Raw genomic sequence first — 9,216 nt, 5'->3', positions numbered from 1 at the left:
AAAAAAAAAAAAAAGACTGAGCCATTGTGTCCTCACACATGTATCTGTGCAGCATTTGTGTGGCTTTGCTTTCACCTGTGTACATAACCATGTGACTGTGCATATGACTGTGGCAACATGTGTGCCTGTGTCTGTGTAGTCACACATCTGCACACAGGACTGTGCAGCTGTGTTGACTGTGACCACATATGTGTTGGCACCTGCTGTTGCCTGTGGAAAGCATTCTTGCTGAGGCATGAGAGGGTGCCTCTGCGTGCACATGTCCAGTTCATGACCACACATGATGTGAGCAATGGGTAAGTATGGGCGTGACACAGCATGTGAAAATACATGCACAGTGAGAGCAAGAGGGACTCTGGAGCCTCTGAAGTCCCCCACTCCCTCCCCTGCACTTGTCCTCAAGAGCTGCAGGGCTTGTGGATAGAGTGCCCACCCACTTTGGCTTGCCTCCTGTCATCTTAAGGTCTGCTTGCATCTGTACCTGCATTTTACATGGAAGAAGGGTGGGCCCTATGTGTTGTCCCCTGATTCTGTCAGATGGAGGGTCTTTCTGTGTCCAGGTCTTTTAACCCCTTGTTGGAAACTTCCCTGACCCTTGTTTCCTGACCTCCAGCCTTCTCATGTCTCCCAGGTCCTGGGTGTGCATGTGCTCACACACACATGCATTGCCTTCCATGGCCCTCCCTGCCCAAACCTGGGCGTCTTCATTCCTGAAAACCAAGCTGTAGAATCCCATTTATCCTCTGTTTCCATGTCAATTGAGGAAGAAGATAGATGGATGGATGGATGAATATATGGATAATGGATGGATGCATGAATGATTGATGGATAATGAGTGGATGGATGATGGATGGATGAATGGATGGATAAATGGGTGGATGGATAGATGATAGGTAGGTGGATGGATGGGTAGATGGATAATGAATGGATGGATGAATAATCAATGAAGATCAATGAATAATGGATGGTTGAATGATGAATGGGTGGATAAATGGATGGATGATGAATTAATAGATGACTGGATGCATGGATGGTAGTGCTGGGTAGAGTTAGCTGGTGGTACTTTCCAGCCCAAGCCAAGGCTGGGAGGGAACAGAATGCCTTGGTTTTCTGCTGCAGATCTTCCAGGACCACCCACTACAGAAGACTTATGACTACAATGTGTTGATGGTGCCCAAACCTCAGGGCCCCCTGCCCAACACAGCCCTCCTCTCCCTTGTGCTCATGGCTGGTACTTTCTTCTTTGCCATGATGCTGCGCAAGTTCAAGAACAGCTCCTACTTCCCTGGCAAGGTCAGCACACCCTCCTCACCTGTCCTTACCAATACTGCCCTATCCCAGCCCAAAGCCCCCCACTCCAAATTCCCCAGTGCCCTTAGTTTCCCTTCTTTTTCAGATTCCCACTCCCAATTCCAACCTCCCCTGGCCCTATCCTTACCTAGGGTTTCACTGAGGGCAAGCCCCTCCCACTTTTGTGGCATGCCCAGCCTGAGAACTGCTGGGGGAAAAAAAAAGGAGGCAGACATAGCTGAGGTGCAGGACAGGGCATTAGATGCTGATGTATCCCCTGGAAGAGTAGGGCCCCCTGGGTGAATATAGGACAGGAAGGTGGCAGGAGGTGGGGAGTGACTGGGCACTGACCACTGGTCCTTTCACCTGTCCCCAGCTGCGCCGGGTCATCGGGGACTTTGGGGTCCCCATCTCCATCCTGATCATGGTCCTGGTGGATTTCTTCATTGAGGATACCTACACCCAGGTGACCCCTCCTCCCAGCCCTCGGACCATGATACCCCCCAGGTCCTCATTTCCACCCCCTAGCATGCCCCTTCCCTAGAATAGCTTTCCCCAACCTGAAGCCAGCTGGGACTACCTCTATCCCATCCATGCCTCCTCTGGGAGTCCCTTGTGCTTCTCACAGCCCCAGAGGACCCCTGTGGCCAAAGCAAGGGGCTGGGCCAAGTTTCTACCTTCATTCCTTAACCCAGAGCAGTAGGAATAGGTATTCTTTGGAGTCAAGCAGATCTAGGCATGAATCCCATCTCTGCCATCAAATAGCTGTGTGATGTGGGGCAAGCTACATAACCTCTCTGATTCTCTTTCCTCATCTGTAAAGTGGGGAACAAGCAGATGGATGTAAAGGGATTAGTGTAATGATTAGGTACAGAGCAAGTGCTCAATATAAGTAAGTTCCCGAGTGCTGCCAACCTAACTGCCCGACCCCCAGGACCCGACCCTGGCTCCTCCTGCTCCCACCCTTCCCCATCCTCCTGCCCTTGGCATTCTTACCTGCTACCCCCTCCCACAGAAACTCTCAGTGCCTGATGGCTTCAAGGTGTCCAACTCCTCAGCCCGGGGCTGGGTCATCCACCCACTGGGCTTGCGTTCCCACTTTCCCATCTGGATGATGTTTGCCTCTGCCCTGCCTGCTCTGCTGGTCTTCATCCTCATATTCCTGGAGTCTCAGATCACCACGTGAGAGACAGGGTGGGGGCTGGGCCTGGGAGGGTGGGAGGCAGGGACCTTTCCCTGGCATTCTCCCAGGCAGGCAAGAGACCCAGGACTGCAAGCTAGTCCCTGTGGGTGTGTGGCCCTCCCAACTAGCAGGAATAGTGAAAAGCCAGGGGCAGTTCCAGGTTTTGTGGGACCTGAGGTTGTATAATTTGGAGAGCTCTTTTTAAGAAAAAAAAAAAAAAAAATGTGGCCAGGCACAGTGGCTCACACCTGTAATCCCAGCACTTTGGCAGGTCAAGGCGGGCGGATGACCTGAGGTCAAGAGTTTGAGACCAGCTTGGCTAACATGGTGAAACCCTGTTTCTACTAAAAATACAAAAAATTAGCCAGGCATGAGCCTGTAATCCCAGCTACTCGGGAGGCTGAGGCAGGAGAATCGCTTGAACCCAGGAGGCGGAGGTTGCAGTGAGCCAAGATCTCACCATTGCACTCCAACTTGGGCAACGAGAGCGAAACTTCATCTCAAAGAAAAAAAAAACCCAGGCGAGGTGGCTCACATCTGTAATTGTAGCACTTTGGGAGGCCAAGACAGGGGGATCACGAAGTCAGTAGTTTGAGACCAGCCTGGCTAATGTGGTGAAACCCCATTTCTACTAAAAATACAAAAATTAGCTGGGTGTGGTGGTACGCGCCTGTAGTCCCAGCACCTCGGGAGGCTGAAACAGGAGAATCATTTGAACAGGAGGCGGAGGTTACAGTGAGCCAAGATCACACCACTGCACTCCAGCCTGGGTGACAGAGCAAGACTCTAGAAAAAGAAAGAAAAAGAAAAAAAAAATGCAAAATGACAACTATAAAGTTAGGTGCTGGATCTTGGAGAGGCACGTACAAGCAAAGCTCCCTGAAGCTGAAGGTTCATTGCCTGCGAATCAGCCTTGAATGTTGTGAAGACATTTCTGCTCTTAAGAGTCTGGATTCTCAAGATGGGGCGGGAGGGAGGGGAGCAAGGAACTCAAAGAGGGAGGGGCACAGAAGACAAAACTGAGCTACAAGGACACCAAATATGGAGAAGGAAGGGTAGGTGGAGGAGGCAGGGGAGAACCCTGCTTACACCTCGCCTTCCCCTACCGCAGGCTGATTGTCAGCAAACCCGAGCGCAAGATGGTCAAGGGCTCCGGCTTCCACCTGGACCTGCTGCTGGTAGTGGGCATGGGCGGGGTGGCTGCCCTCTTTGGGATGCCCTGGCTCAGCGCCACCACTGTGCGTTCCGTCACCCATGCCAACGCCCTCACTGTCATGGGCAAAGCCAGCACCCCAGGGGCTGCAGCCCAGATCCAGGAGGTCAAAGAGCAGCGGATCAGTGGACTCCTGGTCTCTGTGCTTGTGGGTGAGTGAAAGCTGGGTCGGGTCTCCACCATCCTCCTGCCCCCCACCCCTGGCCCCTTCCCCTACCCCTTCAGACCGAGCACCTCCTCCAGCCTCTCCCATCCTGCACCACTTTCCCACATCTCCCCAGCATCCCCTACTCAAACGAGGGGATCCTGGAGGAAAGGCCAGGGCGCTGGGCTGGGCGTCTGAGCAGGGAGGAAGGGGGCTCCACTCCCGAGGCCTTCTCCAGACCAGATCCCACCTTCTGACTTATCCAACAGAAGTCCAGTGAACCGTGGGTTCTAGCCCTGCCCTGCTGCTAACCCAGTGTTCCTCCTTGTCTCTGGGTCTCAGTTTCCCTGTCTGCCCAGTTGGAGGGTTCATCAGATGTCCCCAAGTTCTCTTCCAGCTCAGCTGCTCCATGACTGATACAGGGGGCGGTGCTCTAGGCATAGTCTAGGGATGTGGGGGGAAGAAAGAAGGATCACTGGGGTTGATTTCAGTTCTGGAGCAGCCAAGAGTCGAGCTGGCTTCAGTGTGGGCAGTGCCATGGTTGCAGATGGAGAGGTCAGGGGAAATTTTTTTTTTTTTTTTTTTTTTGAGGCGGAGTCTCGCTCTGTCGCCCGGACTGGAGTGCAGTGGCCGGATCTCAGCTCACTGCAAGCTCCGCCTCCCGGGTTCCCGCCATTCTCCTGCCTCAGCCTTCCGAGTAGCTGGGACTACAGGCGCCCGCCACCTCGCCCGGCTAGTTTTGTATTTTAGTAGAGACGGGGTTTCACCGTGTTAGCCAGGATGGTCTCGATCTCCTGACCTCGTGATCCGCCCGTCTCGGCCTCCTAAAGTGCTGGGATTACAGGCTTGAGCCACCGCGCCCGGCCAGAAAATTCTTAAAGGAGGCAAAGTTGATGGTATTTTGGACTGGGGTGAGGAGAAAGGTGTGTGTCTTTGACCTCTGTGACCCTCATTAGGTTAAGGGAGTGGGCTTACGTCAGGTAGGCAGGACTTTGACTGCCTGCCAGCTGTGTGGCCTTAGGCAGGTTGTTTACCTCTCTGAGCCTGTTTCCTCATCTGTAAAATTGGGGTAATACCTATAAAAAGGACCGATGGAGGCTGGGGATGGTGGCTCACGCCTGTAATCCCAGCACTTTCGGAGGCTGAAGCAGGTGGGTCACCTGAGGTCAGGAGTTGGAGACCACCCTGTCCAACATGGTGAAACTATGTCTCTTCTAAAATTACAAAATTAGCCAGGCGTGGTGGTGCACGCTTGTAATCCCAGCTACTTGGGAGGCTGAGGCAGGAGAATTGCTTGAACCAGCGAGGCGGAGGTTGGAGTGAGCTGAGATTGCACCACTGCACTCCAGCCTGGGCGACAGAGCGAGACTCCGTCTAAACAAAAAAGACTCATAGGAATGGTTCCAGGCCAGGCGTGGGATCCCAACACTTTGGGAGGCCAAGGCAGGAGAATCACTTGAGCCCAGGAGTTCAAGACTAGCCTGGGCAACATAGTGAGACCTTGTCTCTACTAAAAATTAAAAAAAAAAAAAAAGAGCCAGGTGTGGTAGTATGTGCCTGTAGTCCCAGCAACTAGGGAGACTGAGGTGGGAGGATCACTTGAGACCAAGTGAGGTCGAGTCTGTTGTGAGCCGAGATCACACCACTGCACTCCGGCCTGGATGACAGAGCAAGACCGTGTCTCAAAAAAAAAAAAGAAAAGAAAAGAAAAGAAAAAAAAAAACGGCTCCATATGGTGCCTGTGTTTTATTCCCAGCCCCAGATAGGGGCCTGACCCCCACCGGTGCCAGGCCTCAGGCAACCTGGGCTGAGAGTATACGGCTCCCCCACAGGCCTGTCCATCCTCATGGAGCCCATCCTGTCCCGCATCCCCCTGGCTGTACTGTTTGGCATCTTCCTCTACATGGGGGTCACATCGCTCAGCGGCATCCAGCTCTTTGACCGCATCTTGCTTCTGCTCAAGCCATCCAAGTACCACCCAGATGTGCCCTACGTCAAGCGGGTATAGGACCCTTTTCTGACTGCCCAGCCTGGGGTGGTGGAGGGTGCCGGGGCGTGATAGGCACTGACCCCAGTCTCCCCCTGCAGGTGAAGACCTGGCGCATGCACTTGTTCACTGGCATCCAGATCATCTGCCTGGCAGTGCTGTGGGTGGTGAAGTCCACGCCGGCCTCCCTGGCCCTGCCCTTCGCCCTCATCCTCACTGTGCCTCTGCGGCGCGTCCTGCTGCCACTCATCTTCAGGAACCTGGAGCTTCAGTGTGTGAGTGGCTGCCTGGGCCTGGGGCACAAGAGCTGGGAGCATGTAAGGGGTGCATCTCAGAACTAGGGCAGGCAGGACAGCATCATGGGTAAAGTCTGGGGCTAGGGCTGGTGTCCAGGTTCTGGCCTGCCGTGTCCTAGTATATGATCTGGAGTACAGGGCCTCGTTTCTCTGTGCCTTCATTTTGCTCACCTGTAAAGGAGGGGAATGATGGCACATCTGGGGAGAGTGTCAAGAGGCAGACAGGGTGTGCTGGGTGTGAGCTGGACCCCTGAGCAGCAAGTCCTGCCGTCTTCCGAGTCATTTGGGACAGAGTCACTCCTCTAATAGGATTTTTCCACAGTGTGACTCAGGTCACTGTGGGGCTGCCCTGGTGAAGAGGTCCCCTGCTCACCCTCTGCAGGCCCTCCCCTGCCAGGGTCCACATCCCCAGCGTTGCCTCCCACTTTGACAACTACTTATTTAGGCCAGTCCTAGTGGCTGGGGTGATAAAACAGGAGTGGCCCAAGGTTCAAGACAGCCAGACACTCTCCTAACTCCAGAGATGCCTCTCGTGCCTAGGGAGGGCTCTTCTGGACCCAGAGTCTCTCACCCTGTCTCTCTCCTGTCCCTCCCCTCCAGCTGGATGCTGATGATGCCAAGGCAACCTTTGATGAGGAGGAAGGTCGAGATGAATACGATGAAGTGGCGATGCCTGTGTGAGGGGCAGGCCCAGGCCCTAGACCCTCCCCTACCATTCCACGTCCCCACTTTCCCAGGAAAAGCAGAAGTTCATGGGCACCTCATGGACTCCAGGCTCCTCCTGGAGCAGCAGCTGAGGTCGCAGGGCTGTGGGTGGGGAAGGAAGGGGTGTCCAGGAGACCTTCCACAAAGGGTAGCCTGGCTTTTCTGGCTGGAGACGGCCGACAGGGCCCACATTAGGGGGTTTGCTCCACAGTCCCTCCTGTTGCCACACTTTCACTGGGGACCCTGTGCTGGAAGACTTAGATCTGAGCCCTCCCTCTTCCCACCTTAGGCAGGGGTAGAAGCAAAGGCAGGAGGTGGGTGGGCAAGTGGGGTGCTTGCTGTGTGACCTTGGGCAAGTCCCTTGACCTTTCCGGCCTATACTTCCTTTTCTGTAAAATGGGTATATAGATGATAATACCCACATTACAGGATGGTTACTGAGGACCAAAGATACATGTAAAATAGGGCTTTGTAAACTCCACAAGGACTGTTCTACAGCAGTCATCATTTGTCTTTGAACATACCCAAGGTCCCATAGCTGGGATTTGAACTGGGCTGTGCAGCTGGAATTTGAACCAGGCCTTCTGACTTCGAGGTCTGAGCTCTGTCCTCTGTCAGTCATGCGTCCACCTTCCGTTCCCCTGTGACTCCTCCCTTCCCCACTCTGCTCCCAGCCCCTACCTTGAGACCCTCTTCTCTGGGCCCAGAGAGAGGCATCCTGGCGAAGGCAAGGTACAGGTGAGGATGATCCAGGGATCGGGCCTGGGACTCAGGTCCCCTGTGTTTCGTTCCTCCCTCCAAACACTCATGAGTTCACTCATTCATTCATTCCACAACATTTACTGAAGGCCCCGGAGTCAGTGGACTCCAAGGGGACTGAGACAAGCCCTGCCCTGGGGTGGGGGTGGGGGGCAAGGTACAGTCAATACTAGATTTGGATAGGGAGTTGGGGAGGGTGGGAAGGTAGAGGCAGGACAGGGAGGGGGTTTGTAATTTATTAATTGTGTATTTTCTAAGAGTTTTCATCGTACTTTGGCTTCACACACTGCTCCAGGCCCCTCATTTGAGACCCACTATCCTCAACCCCATCTAGACTGAATCTTGGGGAGAACCCAGATCTGACCAATTGGGGTAGGAGACAGCAGGCTCTCCAGAACATGGGCAAATTTATTTTTTTATAAAACAAAAAGATAAAAAGAGTTGAAAGACGTGGAAGTGGTGAGAGAGGGGGAAACAGAATCAGGGAGTGGTAGAAAAGAGAGGAGGTAGACTGGCGCAGTGGCTAATGTTTATAATCCCAGCACTTTGGGAGGCCAAGGTGGGTGGATCGTTTAAAGGCAGGAGTTCCAGACCAGCCTGGCCAACATGGTGAAACCCCGTTTCTACTAAAAATACAAAAATTAGCCGGGTGTCATGACAGGCACCTGTAATCCCAGCTACTCGGGAGGCTGAGGCAAGAGAATCACCTGAACCCAGGAGGCAGAGGTTGCAGTGAGCCAAGATTGCACCACTGCACTCCAGCCTGGGCAATAGAGCAAGACCTTGTCTCAGAAAAACAAACAAACAAACAAACAAACAAAAAAACAGAAGGAAGCATCAGCCTTCAGCCTTGGGGCCACAGACTCAACATGTGTGTGTGGTGGGGTTCTAGCCCGACATAGGGGATCATTATTTATGCCTCCCAGGCTAGCTGAATCCATGGGGGCTCTCCAGGTGTCCCTGAAAGCTGACACCCACCTTTCACCACTTCACCATGCTACAGCTCAGTTTTCTCATCTGTAAAGTGGGGATGATAATGGTACCTACCTTGCAGGGTTGTTATAAAGATTAAAGGAGACAGTGCAAGAAAAAGGCTTTGGTTGGTGAAGAGCCAACCTCGGAGGGGAGCTGCTGGAATCTTTATCTTGATTGGGATGTCCCTGTCTCCCCCTCCCCTTGCTCCTTGAACATGACCAAGGAAAGTGAAAAACAAAAATTATTCACTCGGCTGCACCCTTCCCCTTGATGCCTGGGAGTAGGTTTTGCCAATAAATGTATCTGTGTTGGAGTGGCTGCCTTGCCTGCATTCCCCTTCCCAGAGGCGGGGATTCCGGGGGTCTTGGCTGAACTAGGTGGGCATGGTGTGTGTGGCACAGGCCTGGCACAGGGCTGCATCTGTGTGGCAAGGGGAGCCAGGCTAAAGTGTGACCCTGAGCCCTAGGGTGGGAGGCCAGCCCCCAGAGAGTGGCTAGGGATCAAGAGATGAGACTATGCTCTGAGACTCCTTCCTCTCTCTAATAAGCAAGACCTGTGGTGGTGGGAGGAGGGGCTGTAAGGGGACCTTGCCCTCTGCCCCTTGTACTTGTGAGCCCCCAATTCCCTTTAGAACAGTGGGCCCCTTACCAGGAAGCTGGACAA

General features: G+C 53.6%; 1 protein-coding gene across 3 annotated transcripts in view; it reads left to right on the top strand.

Moving 5' to 3' along the window:
- The window catches only part of SLC4A1 (solute carrier family 4 member 1 (Diego blood group)), a 21,275-nt gene extending 12,409 nt beyond the window's left edge, over positions 1 to 8,866 (top strand). For all 3 annotated transcript variants that reach the window (XM_017876045.1, XM_017876046.1, XM_017876047.1), the window contains 7 exons: positions 1,120 to 1,293; positions 1,667 to 1,756; positions 2,306 to 2,472; positions 3,585 to 3,838; positions 5,664 to 5,833; positions 5,920 to 6,093; positions 6,715 to 8,866. In XM_017876045.1, coding sequence (XP_017731534.1) covers positions 1,120 to 1,293; positions 1,667 to 1,756; positions 2,306 to 2,472; positions 3,585 to 3,838; positions 5,664 to 5,833; positions 5,920 to 6,093; positions 6,715 to 6,795 — 1,110 coding nt within the window. In that variant the 3' untranslated portion in view covers positions 6,796 to 8,866. The remainder of the gene's footprint in view (positions 1 to 1,119; positions 1,294 to 1,666; positions 1,757 to 2,305; positions 2,473 to 3,584; positions 3,839 to 5,663; positions 5,834 to 5,919; positions 6,094 to 6,714) is intronic.
- The last annotated feature ends 350 nt before the right edge of the window (positions 8,867 to 9,216 follow it).

This window comes from Rhinopithecus bieti, unplaced genomic scaffold (genome assembly GCF_001698545.2).
Source record: "Rhinopithecus bieti isolate Rb0 unplaced genomic scaffold, ASM169854v2 scaffold_10088, whole genome shotgun sequence".
NCBI lineage: Eukaryota > Metazoa > Chordata > Mammalia > Primates > Cercopithecidae > Rhinopithecus > Rhinopithecus bieti.
The sequence above is the reverse complement of the archived record's forward strand: the minus strand, read 5'-3'. Positions and strand labels throughout refer to the sequence as shown.